Source organism: Palaemon carinicauda, chromosome 24, assembly GCF_036898095.1.
Source record: "Palaemon carinicauda isolate YSFRI2023 chromosome 24, ASM3689809v2, whole genome shotgun sequence".
NCBI lineage: Eukaryota > Metazoa > Arthropoda > Malacostraca > Decapoda > Palaemonidae > Palaemon > Palaemon carinicauda.
In genome coordinates this window covers 8,981,863-8,999,362 of record NC_090748.1, presented here as the reverse complement: position 1 = coordinate 8,999,362, position 17,500 = coordinate 8,981,863, and the positions used below count along the sequence as shown (strand labels likewise).

The window sequence follows — 17,500 nt, the reverse complement described above, 5'->3', positions numbered from 1 at the left end:
AATTATTTGAATAACTGACTTATTTGTTGAATCTATGTATCTAATCTGCCATTAATAAAGGCAAAAATTGAAAGACAAAAGATAGTTATTCTGTGAAATTGCGTTTTTTTCTCAGCACTGTCTTGGGTTAGAGTTCTCTTGCTGAGGGTACACTCAGGCACACTATTCTGTTTCCTTTTTTTCTTTCCTCACTGGGCTATTTTTCCCTGTTGGAGCCCTTGGGCTTTTAGCATCCTGCTTTTCCAACTAGCATTATAGCTTAGCTAATAATATTAATGATAATAATGATACTAATTCTCAAGTAATTTATTTTTTGGCCTTTCCTGACTGGGCTATTTTCCCTGTTGAAGCCCTTCAGCTTATAGCATCTTACTTTCCAACTAGGGTTGCAGTTTAGCAACTAATAATAATAATAATAATAATAATAATAATAATAATAAAGATTTATGGTGTGGACCACATAGCTTACACTGATCGAAGGTCCTGGAAGCATACGATTAATCGCGAGCAATGGCCTGCGGAAGCCATCGGCAGCAATACATTCGGGTCGGCTGCAGTCTGTCATGTTGTCCGGACAGTCATAGCAAGCCCGACTCAAGGTGTAGTATTCTTGCAGGCGGAATTCGTACACGCAGGTTCTGACGTCATCGGGCAAGCATAGACGTTCGCATTCGTGGCTCTGAGCTGAAAATAGAAAAAGAAATGAACGAGTTAATTGTGAATAATTCTAGGATGTGCACACACACATACACACACACACACACACACACACACACATATATATATATATATATATATATATATATATATATATAATTTATATGACCACTCCCTCTCCCCCTACCAGAGGGATGGGGAGAGACCAAGTATTCATAAGCCTGGTAATACCACTCTGCGGGACAGGAAAGAAATATATATATATATATATATATATATATATATATATATATATATATATATATATATATGTATGTGTATATATATATATATATATATATATATATATATATATATATATATATATATATATATAGCCATATGCTTGCTCTTATTTAATAGGGAGTGGTCATATAAATTATATATATATATATACATATATATACGTATATATATATATATATATATGTATATATATAATATATATATATATATATATTTATATATATATATATATATATATATATATTTATATATAATCATATATATATATATGTATATATAAATGCATATATATATATATATATATATATATATATATATATATATATGTATATATATATATATATATATATATATATATATATATATATATATATATATATAAACCCAAAAGGACGTTGATATGCAATACAACAACTAAAGTTTCTCAATGGGATATAGTCGGAAAAGTATCTTTCTCATACGCGCTGTTATGTCAATATCTTTCGATATGAGTGCATCCTCTGATGAACGTTCTACGTAAGAATGTGGGATGCTCCACTGAATACACAATAAGTCTTCGTTTCTTCTGAATAAGACTAATACAAAATTAAGCGATAAACGAGTACTTGCTGGCATAAACATGATTATAGAAATGTAGGAATGAGAAGCCATAAGTGAAATGACTATGGGATTCTAGACTAGAGGAACGCCTCAGCGTGTCTTGAGAGCATTAAATGTTATTCTTAGAAACACTGTTCCACCGTTCACAGTGAAAAAAAAAAGACTCGCCTCAGACCGTATAATATAAGTAGACTAAAATAGGACTTAGTAGGTTCTTGACACCTGAATTGAAAAAGAATGCTGACACAATTGTTCAAGTACATGAATTTCAGTCATACTTCTACATGAGAGTTTTCTTACTGTTTGAACAATGAATTAGATTTTGTATCTGACTTCAGCACGATTTTATTCAAACATTCGTAACACTGGCATTTCGTAGTACATTTTACATTTTACAGATGTTTGTGCATCAAATAAGATTGCTCGACTTCTGGGGAGACATGGTCAATTATTATTATTATTATTATTATTATTATTATTATTATTATTATTATTATTATTATTGTTATTATTATTATTATTATTATTACTATCCAAGATACAACCCAAGTTGGAAAAGCAAGATGCTATAAGCCCAAGATCTCCGATAGGGAAAAATAGCTCAGTGAGGAAAGGAAATAAGAAAATAAATAAATGATGAGAATAAATTAACAATAAATCATTCTATAAACAGTAACAACGTCAAAACAGATACGTACTATATAAACTATTAACAACGCCAAAAACAGATATGTCATATATAAACTATGAAAAAAGACTTATGTCATATGGTCAACATGAAAACATTTGCTCCAACTTTGAACCTTTGAAGTTCTACTGATTCAACTACCCGATTAGGAAGATCATTCCACAACTTGGTAACAGCTGGAATAAAACTTCTAGAATACTGTGTAGTATTGAGCCTCATGATGGAGAAGTCCTGGCTATTAGAATTACCTGCCTGCCTAGTATTGAAGAAGAACTCTCCAAGAAGACAAGAATTTCCAAGTACATAGTTTAAGATACTGTAATGTCCTTGAATTTGAAACAATAAAGCATCGTAGTAGAACTCATGCAAGGTAACTATACCTCATTTTTTTAATCGTGTTTCTCTGTGGGAAAACACCATCTGCGTCTGACGATTGAATAATTTTTTAAAAGAATGCACACCAGATTATTTTACATTGCTAATATAACCATTACTTGCTTATCATGCTGATAATAGGCTTCTAGTAGTCTCTATCTATGACCTTATGGTAGTAGTTGTAGCGATAAGTGCAGAACTATTTGCCTATCTCATGCTTGTAGATTGTAGAAAGTCGGTAGCTTTGCAGTGACCCACGCCTGGGAAAATTTTGTCTCAAGTTAGGTGCCTGAGAACGCTCTGCCATCTTCACTGTAGTTCTTCAGTGTGTTCGGTGTTTTCGACTATTTCTTTAACTAAAATCGAAATCAGGTAACTACATCATCACTCTTGCGTGTGTAGTACATTTCATCATTCGTTTGAACGGTATATCTACTTGCGGTAGAATATAGATTGCTTTATCACATGCTTTATTCTCCTTTGGTAGGTGGAACCTGAAGGGTGGGCTACACACACGCACACACCACGCACACACACACACACACACACACACACACACACATATATATATATATATATATATATATATATATATATATATATATATGTATATATGTATATACAGTATATGTATATATACATACATGTATATATATATATATATATATATATATATATATATATATATATATATATATATATATATATACTGTATATTTATATATATATATGTATATACTGTATATAGATGTATATATACATACATATATATATATATATATATATATATATATATTTATATATATATATATAAATATATAATATATATATTATATATATGTATATATATATATATATATATACTGTTTATATGTATATATATACATATATATATATATATATATATATATATATATATATATATATATATATATACATATATATATATACTGTATATATCTATATATATATATATATATACATATATATATATATATATATATATATATATATATATATATATATATATGTGTGTGTGTGTGTGTGTGAAAAAAAATAGGGAACATTAGAGTATTGAGTGAATCCTGACAAGCTTTGTCTTTGACTTCTTCAAGAGATTTTTTCATTGTAGGCTACACACACACACACACACGCACACGCACCTCCGAAGATCCAGATTCGCAGGTCCTTTTGTGGGAGGACCTTATATCCCATTAGCCTAGTAGGGTTCTAAAAGGGACATTTCCCATAGTTACTTACAAAATCTTTATCTATTTCCTGTTCCTTTCCTCACTGGGCTATTTTCCCTGTTGAAGCCCTTGGGCTTATAGCATCCTGCTTTTCCGACTTGGGTTGCAACTTAGCTAATAATAATAATAATAATAATAATAATAATAATAATAATAATATCCGTTTACATTAAATTATTATTCTAAATTTGTCCATGTGTATATAAAGGCATATTCATGCATATATACCTATATACATTTTCATACATAAACAAATGTTTATACAACAATATATATAATGATGCATACACATCCTTATACATGCTTGTTCACGTGTATGCATACATGCATATACTGTATCCCAAATATTTTTCAATTACTAAAACTTCTTTGTCAGAAGTGGGATTCGAACCCACGCCCTCAGAGAGGACCAGAAAGCCCAGTTTTCACCCTTTTATCGGAAGGGAAGATTCATCTTGAGTCTGGCGCCTTAGACCACTCGGCCATCCTGACATATAGTGCATCACTTAGTTTAACTAAACCTACCTTTAAAATGTGATTTTTTTTTTTTTTTTTCAATTTTATGAAATAATATGACAATTTGTTGGGTCGCTAAATCGAAAAAGGAATTATTCCCCTTTGCTAAATTGAAAAATTACCGAAATAGTACATTTTGGAAAGAGGAAGAGAGGAGTAATCTTAAGACAAGAGTAGGCGGGTCAGGAGATATTAGTTTGCTTTCAACCATCACATAAAAATCTCCCACCATCACCAATCCGCGGCATCCAGTGTGGTGATGAAAACTGGCCCAACCCTAGACATGAATTGTCATGTCTGGGGCTTTTTCCTGCAGTGGATTAGACACTGCTGCATTTGCTGTTAAATATAAATATATATATTTACACAACATTAACATTTTTTTTCTATTTTGGTAAACTAATCATTGATAAACCACATACTCTCCTTCCAATGTCATCCCGGTGTCTGGCATTAAACTAAATAATTGCCGAGAAAGTTTCAATTTCCCAAAAATTTCTTTTGTCAGAAGTGGGATTCGAACCCACGCCCTCAGAGAGGACCAGAAAGCCCAGTTTTCACCCTTTTATCGGAAGGGAAGATTCATCTTGAGTCTGGCGCCTTAGACCACTCGGCCATCCTGACATTCTAAACTATGCATCAACTGGTTTAAGCAAAACTAAATTTAGGGTATATGTCATCATCATCATCATCATTATCAGCCAATACTAGCTCATTGCAGAATAAAGGTCTCAGACATATCCTTCAACTTGCGTCTGTTTATGGTCTTTCTGTGCAAGTCCACGCCCGCAAACTTCCTTAGTTCGTCAATCCATCGTCTTCTCTCCCTTCCTCTGCTTCTTCACAATGTCTAGGGACTCATTCTGTTATTCTTAAAATCCATCTATTGTCTGTCATTCTCATTATATGTCCTCCCAATGTCCATTTGATTTCCTTAAATGTTGTTAGAATATCCTCTACTGTAATTAGCTCTCGTGTCCATGTTGCTCCTTTTCTGTTTCTTACAGAAAAAGAGACATATATGTATGTATGTATATATATATATATATATATATATATATATATATATATATATATATATATATATATATTGTGTGTGTGTGTGTGTGTGTGTGCACTTGTGTTAATTTCCTTGATTATTTTCTATGGAAATATAGGCACCAACGTTTCTGTACCAACGTTACTTCAAACCTGTCTGGAGAATTTTTCGCCTACTTCAACAGCTTCATATTTTAGATCATCCTCAACATGAACTGAAGAAATACCTCTGCCTTTTGACTTAAGATTACTCCTCTCTTCCTCTTTTGTAAATGTTGTTGTATTATGCTAGTGGTATTTTTATATTTATTTCAGAAGCAGATCTTCCGAAAGCTATTTAAATTTTATAAGTATATCCTCACTTTTAAGGTTTTAAATTGAATTTTCTTTTATTCTTTATATAACATACAATATCTGCGTCAATGATCTTTGATGTCAGGATGGCAGAAAACTCAAAATCAATCAGACAATTTAATTAGAAGGAATAATTCATTTTTCGATTTGGTGACTGTTTCCCATTAAAACTCGTCATATTATCTCATAGAATAAAAAAATAAAAAATAATAATAGTATTTTAAATCTACCTTTCGTTAAGCTAACTGAGCAGTAATATTCAATGTCAGGATGGCCGAGTGGTCTAAGGCGCCAGACTCAAGATGAATCTTTCCTTCTGATAAAAGGGTGAAAACTGGGCTTTCTGGTCCTCTCTGAGGGCGTGGGTTCGAATCCCACTTCTGACAAAAGAATTTTGAGCTTTTGAAACTCTTTGGGGGCAGTTATTTAGATTGATGCCAGAAACCTGGATGACATTTGAAGGAGATTATGTGGTTTCTCAATGCATCGTTACATAAACGATTGATTTACAAAAATAGAAAAAAAATATTAATATTGTGTGAATATATATATTTATATATGACAACAAATGCAGCAGTGTCTAGTCCACTGCAGGACAAAGCCCCAGACATGTCAATTTATGTCTGAGGTTCGGCCAGTTTTCATCAACACGCTCTCATTAAAATGCATCCTGCTGTCTAGCATCAACCTAAATAATTGCTGAGAAACTTTCAATTTCTAAAAATAATTCATTGTCAGAAGTGGGATTCGAACCGACGCCCTCAGAGAGGACCAGAAAGCCCAGTTTTCACCCTTTTATCGGAAGGGAAGATTCCTCTTGAGTCTGGCGCCTTCCTGACATTCAGCAATAGACATCAATTGGTTCGACCAGAGCTACATTAGAAATATGATTTTTTTTTTTTTCAAATTTTATGAGATATGACAATTTTTTGAGTCGCTAAATTGGAAAAATAATTATTCCCTCTAGTTAAATTGAACAATTACTGAAATAGTACATTTAGAAGAGAGGGAGAGAGAAGTAATTCTTAAGATAAAAGCAAGCGGATCAGGAGATAGTGGTTTACTGTGAGCGATCATACAAAAATCTCCCACCATCACCGATCAGCGACGTTGAGCGTGGTGATGAAAACTAGCCAAACCCCAGACATGAATTGCCATGTCTAAGGCTTTGTCTTGCATTGGACTAGACACTGCTGTAGTTGTTGTTATATATAAGTATATATATTCACACAATAATATTTTTTTTTTATTTTTGTAAATCAATCGTTTATGTTGCGAAGCATTGATAAACCACATACTCCTTCTAATGCCTTCCCAGTGTCTAGCATCTATCTAAATAATTGCCGAAATACTTTCAATCTCTCAAAAAATTCGTTGTCAGAAGTGGGATTCGAACCCACGCCCTCAGAGAGGACCAGAAAGCCCAGTTTTCACCCTTTTATCGGAAGGGAAGATTCATCTTGAGTCTGGCGCCTTAGACCACTCGGCCATCCTGACATTCTAAACTATGCATCAACTGGTTTAAGCAAAACTAAATTTAGGGTATATGTCATCAGCATCATCATCATTATCAGCCGATACTAGCTCATTGCAGAACAAAAGCCTCAGACATGACTTTCCACTTGCGTCTGTTTATGGTCTTTCTGTGTAAGTCCACGCCCGCAAACTGCCTTAGTTTGTCGATCCATCGTCTTCTCTTCGTTCCTCTGCTTCTTTTACAATCTCTAGGGACTCATTCTATTATTCTTAAAGTCCATCTATTGTCTGTCATTTTCCACTTTAATTTGCTCTAGTGTCCATGCTGCTCCTTTTCTGACTCTTAAATAAAAAGACAGAAAAAGAGGATATATATATATATATATATATATATATATATATATATATATATATATATATACAGTATATGTATGTATGTATGTATGTATGTATATATATATATATATATATATATATATATATATATATATGTAGGTATATATATATATATATATATATATATATATATATATATATTTATATATATATATGTATATACATAAGTGTGTGTGTTAATTCCATGATTATTTTTATAGTAATACAGGCACTAATATTTTCTCTACAAGTTTTAATACAAACCTGTCTGGAGAATTTTTCGCCTATTTCAACAGCTTCATATTTTAGATCATCCTCAACATGAACTGAAGAAATACCTCCTGACCCTCTGCCTTTTGACTTAAGATTTCTCCTCTCTTCTTTTGCAAATGTTGTTGTATTATGCTAGTGGTATTTTTATATTTATTTCAGAAGCAGATCTTCTGAAAGTTTTTTAACTTTTATGAGGACATCTTCACTTCTAAGGTTTTAAATTGAATTTTCTTTTTTTTTTTTTTTTATAAGAAATGATATCGGCGTTAATGACTTTTGATGTCAGGATGACAGAAAACTCAAAATCAATCGGACAATTTAATCAGAGGGAATAATTCATTTTTCGAATTGGTGCACCCCCTCCCTCCCCATTAAAACTCGTCATATTATCTCATAAAATAAAAAAAAATACTATTTCAAATCTAAATCTGGTCAAGCTAACTGATCATCGATGCTTAATGTCAGGATGGCCGAGTGGTCTAAGGCGCCAGACTCAAGATGAATCTTCCCTTCCGATAGAAGGGTGAAAACTGGGCTTTCTGGTCCTCTCTGAGGGCGTGGGTTCGAATCCCACTTCTGACAAGGAAGTTTTGAGATGAAAGTTTTTCGGCAATTATTTGGATATATACCAGACACCGGGATGACATTTGAAGGAGAGTATGTGGTTTATCAATGATTAGTTTACCAAAATAGAACGCAAATGTTAATGTGTAAATATGCATTCATGTATAACAACAAATGCAGCAGTGTCTAGTGCACTGCAAGACAAAGCCCCAGATATGTCAATTCATGTGTGGGCTTTGGCAAGTTTTCATCACCACGCTGAACGCCGCAGATTGGTGATGGTGGGAGATTTTTGTCTGATTGTTCACAGCAAACAAATATCTCCTGACCACTTACTTTTATCGTAAGATTACTCCTCCCTCCCTCTTTTCTAAATGTACTATTTCGGTAATTGCTCAATTTGACTAGGGGAATATTTCCTTTTCGATTTAGCGACCTAAAATATTGTCATTATTTCGTAAAAAAAAAAGAAAAAAAAAATAATATTTCAAATGTAGGTGTAGTTGAACCAGTTTCTCGGTCATCTAGAATGTCAGGATGGCCGAGTGGTCTAAGGCGCCAGACTCAAGATAAATCTTCCCTTCTGATAAAAGGGTGAAAACTGGGCTTTCTGGTCCTCTCTGAGGGCGTGGGTTCGAATCCCACTTCTGACAAGGAATTTTTTGAGAAATTGAAAGTTTTTCGGCAATTATCTAGAGTGATGCCAGACACTGAGATGACATTTGAAATAGTTTATGTAGTTTATCAATGCCCTGTTACATAAAAGATTGATTTCAAAAAAAAAAAAAAAAAAAAAAAAAGTATCCATATATATAACAACAAAAACAGCAGTGTTTAGTCCAATGCAGGACAAAGTCTCAGACATGTCAATTCATGTCTAGGGTGAAGCCTGTTTTCATCACCAGGCTGGACGCTGTAGATTGGTGATGGTGGGAGATTTTTGTCTGATCCCTCACAGCAAACCGATATCTCCTGACCCGCTTAAGATTATTCCTCTCTCTATATTTTCGAAATGAACTTTTTTGGTAAATGTTCAATTTAACCAGAGGGAATATTTCCTTTTTCTCTTTGGCGACCCAAAAAAATTGTCATATTATTTCATAAAATTGAAAAAAAAAAATCATATTTCAAATGTAGCTCTGGTTGAACTATTTGCTCATGGAGATAGAATGTCAGGATGGCCGAGTGGTCTAAGGCGCCAGACTCAAGATAAATCTTCCCTTCCGATAAAAGGGTGAAAACTGGGCTTTCTGGTCCTCTCTGAGGGCGTGGGTTCGAATCCCACTTCTGACAATGAATTTTTGAGAGATTGAAAGTATTTCGGCAATCATCTAAATAGATGCTAGACACTGGGAAGGAATTTGAAGGAGTATGTGGTTTATTAATGCCTTGTTACATAAACGATTGATTTACAAAAATATTAATATTGTGTGAATATATATACTTATATATAACAACAAATGCAGCAGTGTCTAGTCCACTGCAGAACAAAGCCCCAGACATGACAATTTATGTCTGGGGTTCGACCAGTTTTCATCACCATGCTCTCCTTCAAATGTCATCCCGGTGTCTAGCATCAATCTAAATAATTGCTGAGAAACCTTCATTATCTAAAAAATATTCCTTGTCAGAAGTGGGATTCGAACCCACGCCCTCAGAGAGGACCAGAAAGCCCAGTTTTCACCCTTTTATCGGAAGGGAAGATTCATCTTGAGTCTGGCGCCTTAGACCACTCGGCCATCCTGACATTCTGATCATCCTATCAACCGGTTTAACGAGAACTAAGTTATGGTATATGTCATCGTCATCATCATCATTATCAGCCAGTACTAGCTCACTGCAGGACAAAGGCCTCAGACATGTCCTTACACTTGCGTATGTTTATGCAAGTCCACACCCGCAAACTTCCTTAGTTCATCAATCCATCGTCTTCTCTCCCTTCCTCTGCTTCTTCACAATCTCTAGGGACTCATTCTGTTATTCTTAAAGTCCATCTATTGTCTGTCATTCTCATTATATGTCCTCCCAATGTCCATTTGATTTCCTTAAATGTTGTTAGAATATCCTCTACTGTAATTAGCTCTCGTGTCCATGTTGCTCCTTTTCTGTCTCTTACAGAAAAAGAGACATATATGTATGTATGTATATATATATACATATATATATATATATATATATATATATATATATATATATATATATATATATATATATATATATATATATATAGTGTGTGTGTGTGTGCACTTGTGTTAATTTCCTTGATTATTTTCTATGGAAATATAGGCACCAACGTTTCTGTACCAACGTTACTTCAAACCTGTCTGGAGAATTTTTCGCCTACTTCAACAGCTTCATATTTTAGATCATCCTCAACATGAACTGAAGAAATACCTCTGCCTTTTGACTTAAGATTACTCCTCTCTTCCTCTTTTGTAAATGTTGTTGTATTATGCTAGTGGTATTTTTATATTTATTTCAGAAGCAGATCTTCTGAAAGCTATTTAAATTTTATAAGTATATCCTCACTTTTAAGGTTTTAAATTGAATTTTCTTTTATTCTTTATATAACATACAATATCTGCGTCAATGATCTTTGATGTCAGGATGGCAGAAAACTCAAAATCAATCAGACAATTTAATTAGAAGGAATAATTCATTTTTCGATTTGGTGACTGTTTCCCATTAAAACTCGTCATATTATCTCATAGAATAAAAAAATAAAAAATAATAATAGTATTTTAAATCTACCTTTCGTTAAGCTAACTGAGCAGTAATATTCAATGTCAGGATGGCCGAGTGGTCTAAGGCGCCAGACTCAAGATGAATCTTTCCTTCTGATAAAAGGGTGAAAACTGGGCTTTCTGGTCCTCTCTGAGGGCGTGGGTTCGAATCCCACTTCTGACAAAAGAATTTTGAGCTTTTGAAACTTTTTGGGGGCAGTTATTTAGATTGATGCCAGAAACCTGGATGACATTTGAAGGAGATTATGTGGTTTCTCAATGCATCGTTACATAAACGATTGATTTACAAAAATAGAAAAAAATATTAATATTGTGTGAATATATATATTTATATATGACAACAAATGCAGCAGTGTCTAGTCCACTGCAGGACAAAGCCCCAGACATGTCAATTTATGTCTGAGGTTCGGCCAGTTTTCATCAACACGCTCTCATTAAAATGCATCCTGCTGTCTAGCATCAACCTAAATAATTGCTGAGAAACTTTCAATTTCTAAAAATAATTCATTGTCAGAAGTGGGATTCGAACCGACGCCCTCAGAGAGGACCAGAAAGCCCAGTTTTCACCCTTTTATCGGAAGGGAAGATTCATCTTAAGTCTGGCGCCTTCCTGACATTCAGCAATAGACATCAATTGGTTCGACCAGAGCTACATTAGAAATATGATTTTTTTTTTTTTTTAAATTTTATGAGATATGACAATTTTTTGAGTCGCTAAATTGGAAAAATAATTATTCCCTCTAGTTAAATTGAACAATTACTGAAATAGTACATTTAGAAGAGAGGGAGAGAGAAGTAATTCTTAAGATAAAAGCAAGCGGATCAGGAGATAGTGGTTTACTGTGAGCGATCATACAAAAATCTCCCACCATCACCGATCAGCGACGTTGAGCGTGGTGATGAAAACTAGCCAAACCCCAGACATGAATTGCCATGTCTAAGGCTTTGTCTTGCATTGGACTAGACACTGCTGTAGTTGTTGTTATATATAAGTATATATATTCACACAATAATATTTTTTTTTTATTTTTGTAAATCAATCGTTTATGTTGCGAAGCATTGATAAACCACATACTCCTTCTAATGCCTTCCCAGTGTTTAGCATCTATCTAAATAATTGCCGAAATACTTTCAATCTCTCAAAAAATTCGTTGTCAGAAGTGGGATTCGAACCCACGCCCTCAGAGAGGACCAGAAAGCCCAGTTTTCACCCTTTTATCGGAAGGGAAGATTCATCTTGAGTCTGGCGCCTTAGACCACTCGGCCATCCTGACATTCTAAACTATGCATCAACTGGTTTAAGCAAAACTAAATTTAGGGTATATGTCATCAGCATCATCATCATTATCAGCCGATACTAGCTCATTGCAGAACAAAAGCCTCAGACATGACTTTCCACTTGCGTCTGTTTATGGTCTTTCTGTGTAAGTCCACGCCCGCAAACTGCCTTAGTTTGTCGATCCATCGTCTTCTCTTCGTTCCTCTGCTTCTTTTACAATCTCTAGGGACTCATTCTATTATTCTTAAAGTCCATCTATTGTCTGTCATTTTCCACTTTAATTTGCTCTAGTGTCCATGCTGCTCCTTTTCTGACTCTTAAATAAAAAGACAGAAAAAGAGGATATATATATATATATATATATATATATATATATACTGTATATATATATATATATATATATATATATATATATATATACAGTATATGTATGTATGTATGGATGTATGTATGTATGTATGTATATATATATATAATATATATATATATATATATATATATATATATATGTATATATATACATAAGTGTGTGTGTTAATTCCATGATTATTTTTATAGTAATACTGGCACTAATATTTTCTCTACAAGTTTTAATACAAACATGTCTGGAGAATTTTTCGCCTATTTCAACAGCTTCATATTTTAGATCATCCTCAACATGAACTGAAGAAATACCTCCTGACCCTCTGCCTTTTGACTTAAGATTACTCCTCTCTTCCTCTTTTGTAAATGTTGTTGTATTATGCTAGTGGTATTTTTATATTTATTTCAGAAGCAGATCTTCTGAAAGCTTTTTAACTTTTATGAGGACATCTTCACTTCTAAGGTTTTAAATTGAATTTTCTTTTTTTCTTTTTTTTTTTTTATAAGAAATGATATCGGCGTTAATGACTTTTGATGTCAGGATGACAGAAAACTCAAAATCAATCGGACAATTTAATCAGAGGGAATAATTCATTTTTCGAATTGGTGCACCCCCTCCCTCCCCATTAAAACTCGTCATATTATCTCATAAAATAAAAAAAAAAAAAATAGTATTTCAAATCTAAATCTGGTCAAGCTAACTGATCATTGATGCTCAATGTCAGGATGGCCGAGTGGTCTAAGGCGCCAGACTCAAGATAAATCTTCCCTTCCGATAGAAGGGTGAAAACTGGGCTTTCTGGTCCTCTCTGAGGGCGTGGGTTCGAATCCCACTTCTGACAAGGAAGTTTTGAGATGAAAGTTTTTCGGCAATTATTTGGATATATACCAGACACCGGGATGACATTTGAAGGAGAGTATGTGGTTTATCAATGATTAGTTTACCAAAATAGAACGCAAATGTTAATGTGTAAATATGCATTCATGTATAACAACAAATGCAGCAGTGTCTAGTGCACTGCAGGACAAAGCCCCAGATATGTCAATTCATGTGTGGGCTTTGGCAAGTTTTCATCACCACGCTGAACGCCGCAGATTGGTGATGGTGGGAGATTTTTGTCTGATTGTTCACAGCAAACAAATATCTTTTGTCGTAAGATTACTCCTCCCTCCCTCTTTTCTAAATGTACTATTTCGGTAATTGCTCAATTTGACTAGGGGAATATTTCCTTTTCGATTTAGCGACCTAAAATATTGTCATTATTTCGTAAAAAAAAAAGAAAAAAAAAATAATATTTCAAATGTAGGTGTAGTTGAACCAGTTTCTCGGTTATCTAGAATGTCAGGATGGCCGAGTGGTCTAAGGCGCCAGACTCAAGATGAATCTTCCCTTCTGATAAAAGGGTGAAAACTGGGCTTTCTGGTCCTCTCTGAGGGCGTGGGTTCGAATCCCACTTCTGACAAGGAGTTTTTTGAGAAATTGAAAGTTTTTCGGCAATTATCTAGAGTGATGCCAGACACTGAGATGACATTTGAAATAGTTTATGTAGTTTATCAATGCCCTGTTACATAAAAGATTGATTTCAAAAAAAAAAAAAAGTATCCTTATATATAACAACAAAAACAGCAGTGTTTAGTCCAATGCAGGACAAAGTCTCAGACATGTCAATTCATGTCTAGGGTGAAGCCTGTTTTCATCACCAGGCTGGACGCTGTAGATTGGTGATGGTGGGAGATTTTTGTCTGATCCATCACAGCAAACCGATATCTCCTGACCCGCTTAAGATTATTCCTCTCTCTATATTTTCGAAATGAACTATTTTGGTAAATGTTCAATTTAACCAGAGGGAATATTTCCTTTTTCGTTTTGGCGACCCAAAAAAATTGTCATATTTCATAAAATTGAAAAAAAAAAATCATATTTCAAATGTAGCTTTGGTTGAACTATTTGCTCATGGAGATAGAATGTCAGGATGGCCGAGTGGTCTAAGGCGCCAGACTCAAGATGAATCTTCCCTTCCGATAAAAGGGTGAAAACTGGGCTTTCTGGTCCTCTCTGAGGGCGTGGGTTCGAATCCCACTTCTGACAAGGAAATTTTGAGAGATTGAAAGTATTTCGGCAATCATCTAAATAGATGCTAGACACTGGGAAGGAATTTGAAGGAGTATGTGGTTTATTAATGCCTCGTTACATAAACGATTGATTTACAAAAATATTAATATTGTGTGAATATATATACTTATATATAACAACAAATGCAGCAGTGTCTAGTCCACTGCAGAGCAAAGCTCCAGATATGTCGATTCATGTCTGGGGTTCGACCAGTTTTCATCACCACTCTCTCATTAAAATGGCATCCCGGTATCTGGCATCAATCTAAATAATTGCCGAGAAATTTTTCAATTTCTAAAAAAAATTCCTTGTCAGAAGTGGGATTCGAACCCACGCCCTCAGAGAGGACCAGAAAGCCCAGTTTTCACCCTTTTATCGGAAGGGAAGATTCATCTTGAGTCTGGCGCCTTAGACCACTCGGCCATCCTGACATATAGTGGTTATCATCAATTGGTTTAACCGAACCTATCTTTAAAATGTGATTTTTTTTCTTTTTTAAATTTTATGTAATAACATGACAATTTTTTGGGTCGCCAAATCGAAAAAGGAAATATTCTCTCTAGTGAAATTGAACAATTACCGAAATAGTACATTTCGAAAAGAGGGAGGGAGGAGAAATCTTAAGACAAAAGTAAGCAGGTCAAGAGATATTGGTTTGCTGTAAGGGGTCAGACAAAAATCTCCCACCATCACCAATCCCCGGCGTCCAGCTTGGTGATGAAAACTGGCCTAACCCCAGACATGAATTGTCATGTATGAGGCTTTGTTATCACATATAAGTATATATATTTCCACAACTAACAATTTTTTTCTATTTTTGTAAATCAATCGTTTATGTAACAAGGCATTGATGAACCACATCCAGGTGTCTGGCATCAATCTAAATAACTGCCAAAAAACTTTCAAAAGCTAAAAATTTCTTTGTCAGAAGTGGGATTCGAACCCACGCCCTCAGAGAGGACCAGAAAGCCCAGTTTTCACCCTTTTATCGGAAGGGAAGATTCATCTTGAGTCTGGCGCCTTAGACCACTCGGCCATCCTGACATTCTGATCATCCTATCAACCGGTTTAACGAGAACTAAGTTATGGTATATGTCATCGTCATCATCATCATTATCAGCCAGTACTAGCTCACTGCAGGACAAAGGCCTCAGACATGTCCTTACACTTGCGTATGTTTATGCAAGTCCACACCCGCAAACTTCCTTAGTTCATCAATCCATCGTCTTCTCTCCCTTCCTCTGCTTCTTCACAATCTCTAGGGACTCATTCTGTTATTCTTAAAGTCCATCTATTGTCTGTCATTCTCATTATATGTCCTCCCAATGTCCATTTGATTTCCTTAAATGTTGTTAGAATATCCTCTACTGTAATTAGCTCTCGTGTACATGTTGCTCCTTTTCTGTCTCTTACAGAAAAAGAGACATATATGTATGTATGTATATATATATATATACATATATATATATATATATATATATATATATATATATATATATATATATATATATATAGTGTGTGTGTGTGTGTGTGCACTTGTGTTAATTTCCTTGATTATTTTCTATGGAAATATAGGCACCAACGTTTCTGTACCAACGTTACTTCAAACCTGTCTGGAAAATTTTTCGCCTATTTCAACAGCTTCATATTTTAGATCATCCTCAACATGAACTGAAGAAATACCTCCTGACCCTCTGCCTTTTGACTTAAGATTTCTCCTCTCTTCCTCTTTTGTAAATGTTGTTGTATTATGCTAGTGGTATTTTTATATTTATTTCAGAAGCAGATCTTCTGAAGGCTATTTAAATTTTATAAGTATATCCTCACTTTTAAGGTTTTAAATTGAATTTTCTTTTATTCTTTATATAACATACAATATCGGCGTCAATGATCTTTGATGGCAGAAAACTCAAAATCAATCAGACAATTTAATTAGAAGGAATAATTCATTTTTCGATTTGGTGACTGTTTCCCATTAAAACTCGTCATATTATCTCATAGAATAAAAAAATAAAAAATAATAATAGTATTTTAAATCTACCTCTCGTTAAGCTAACTGAGCAGTAATATTCAATGTCAGGATGGCCGAGTGGTCTAAGGCGCCAGACTCAAGATGAATCTTTCCTTCTGATAAAAGGGTGAAAACTGGGCTTTCTGGTCCTCTCTGAGGGCGTGGGTTCGAATCCCACTTCTGACAAAAGAATTTTGAGCTTTTGAAACTTTTTGGGGGCAGTTATTTAGATTGATGCCAGAAACCTGGATGACATTTGAAGGAGATTATGTGGTTTCTCAATGCATCGTTACATAAACGATTGATTTACAAAAATAGAAAAAAAATATTAATATTGTGTGAATATATATATTTATATATGACAACAAATGCAGCAGTGTCTAGTCCACTGCAGGACAAAGCCCCAGACATGTCAATTTATGTCTGAGGTTCGGCCAGTTTTCATCAACACGCTCTCATTAAAATGCATCCTGCTGTCTAGCATCAACCTAAATAATTGCTGAGAAACTTTCAATTTCTAAAAATAATTCATTGTCAGA

The 17,500-nt window shown here is 34.2% G+C and overlaps 2 protein-coding genes and 16 non-coding genes across 18 annotated transcripts in view; 10 read left to right on the top strand and 8 right to left on the bottom strand.

Moving 5' to 3' along the window:
* The window catches only part of Aduk (Another Drosophila Unc-51-like kinase), a 151,097-nt gene that overhangs the window by 85,405 nt on the left and 48,192 nt on the right, over positions 1-17,500 (top strand). The window lies entirely within an intron of this gene.
* Positions 1-17,500, bottom strand: part of LOC137618064 (uncharacterized) — a 46,908-nt gene that overhangs the window by 20,924 nt on the left and 8,484 nt on the right. Inside the window, exon 2 of the mRNA XM_068348034.1 lies at positions 470-684. Within this exon, the coding sequence (XP_068204135.1) occupies positions 470-684 (215 nt within the window). The remainder of the gene's footprint in view (positions 1-469; positions 685-17,500) is intronic.
* On the bottom strand, positions 4,226-4,347 carry TRNAL-CAA (transfer RNA leucine (anticodon CAA)). Its single transcript has 2 exons — positions 4,310-4,347; positions 4,226-4,270 (listed from the first exon to the last, which is right to left on the bottom strand). It is a non-coding gene; the product is annotated as a tRNA-Leu (tRNA).
* On the bottom strand, positions 4,874-4,995 carry TRNAL-CAA (transfer RNA leucine (anticodon CAA)). The gene is made up of 2 exons: positions 4,958-4,995; positions 4,874-4,918 (listed from the first exon to the last, which is right to left on the bottom strand). It is a non-coding gene; the product is annotated as a tRNA-Leu (tRNA).
* TRNAL-CAA (transfer RNA leucine (anticodon CAA)) lies at positions 6,028-6,149 on the top strand. The gene is made up of 2 exons: positions 6,028-6,065; positions 6,105-6,149. It is a non-coding gene; the product is annotated as a tRNA-Leu (tRNA).
* On the bottom strand, positions 7,139-7,260 carry TRNAL-CAA (transfer RNA leucine (anticodon CAA)). Its single transcript has 2 exons — positions 7,223-7,260; positions 7,139-7,183 (listed from the first exon to the last, which is right to left on the bottom strand). It is a non-coding gene; the product is annotated as a tRNA-Leu (tRNA).
* Positions 8,348-8,469, top strand: TRNAL-CAA (transfer RNA leucine (anticodon CAA)). The gene is made up of 2 exons: positions 8,348-8,385; positions 8,425-8,469. It is a non-coding gene; the product is annotated as a tRNA-Leu (tRNA).
* TRNAL-CAA (transfer RNA leucine (anticodon CAA)) lies at positions 8,983-9,104 on the top strand. Its single transcript has 2 exons — positions 8,983-9,020; positions 9,060-9,104. It is a non-coding gene; the product is annotated as a tRNA-Leu (tRNA).
* On the top strand, positions 9,623-9,744 carry TRNAL-CAA (transfer RNA leucine (anticodon CAA)). The gene is made up of 2 exons: positions 9,623-9,660; positions 9,700-9,744. It is a non-coding gene; the product is annotated as a tRNA-Leu (tRNA).
* Positions 10,077-10,198, bottom strand: TRNAL-CAA (transfer RNA leucine (anticodon CAA)). The gene is made up of 2 exons: positions 10,161-10,198; positions 10,077-10,121 (listed from the first exon to the last, which is right to left on the bottom strand). It is a non-coding gene; the product is annotated as a tRNA-Leu (tRNA).
* Positions 11,237-11,358, top strand: TRNAL-CAA (transfer RNA leucine (anticodon CAA)). The gene is made up of 2 exons: positions 11,237-11,274; positions 11,314-11,358. It is a non-coding gene; the product is annotated as a tRNA-Leu (tRNA).
* Positions 12,348-12,469, bottom strand: TRNAL-CAA (transfer RNA leucine (anticodon CAA)). Its single transcript has 2 exons — positions 12,432-12,469; positions 12,348-12,392 (listed from the first exon to the last, which is right to left on the bottom strand). It is a non-coding gene; the product is annotated as a tRNA-Leu (tRNA).
* TRNAL-CAA (transfer RNA leucine (anticodon CAA)) lies at positions 13,558-13,679 on the top strand. The gene is made up of 2 exons: positions 13,558-13,595; positions 13,635-13,679. It is a non-coding gene; the product is annotated as a tRNA-Leu (tRNA).
* TRNAL-CAA (transfer RNA leucine (anticodon CAA)) lies at positions 14,179-14,300 on the top strand. The gene is made up of 2 exons: positions 14,179-14,216; positions 14,256-14,300. It is a non-coding gene; the product is annotated as a tRNA-Leu (tRNA).
* Positions 14,805-14,926, top strand: TRNAL-CAA (transfer RNA leucine (anticodon CAA)). Its single transcript has 2 exons — positions 14,805-14,842; positions 14,882-14,926. It is a non-coding gene; the product is annotated as a tRNA-Leu (tRNA).
* Positions 15,260-15,381, bottom strand: TRNAL-CAA (transfer RNA leucine (anticodon CAA)). The gene is made up of 2 exons: positions 15,344-15,381; positions 15,260-15,304 (listed from the first exon to the last, which is right to left on the bottom strand). It is a non-coding gene; the product is annotated as a tRNA-Leu (tRNA).
* TRNAL-CAA (transfer RNA leucine (anticodon CAA)) lies at positions 15,873-15,994 on the bottom strand. Its single transcript has 2 exons — positions 15,957-15,994; positions 15,873-15,917 (listed from the first exon to the last, which is right to left on the bottom strand). It is a non-coding gene; the product is annotated as a tRNA-Leu (tRNA).
* Positions 17,026-17,147, top strand: TRNAL-CAA (transfer RNA leucine (anticodon CAA)). Its single transcript has 2 exons — positions 17,026-17,063; positions 17,103-17,147. It is a non-coding gene; the product is annotated as a tRNA-Leu (tRNA).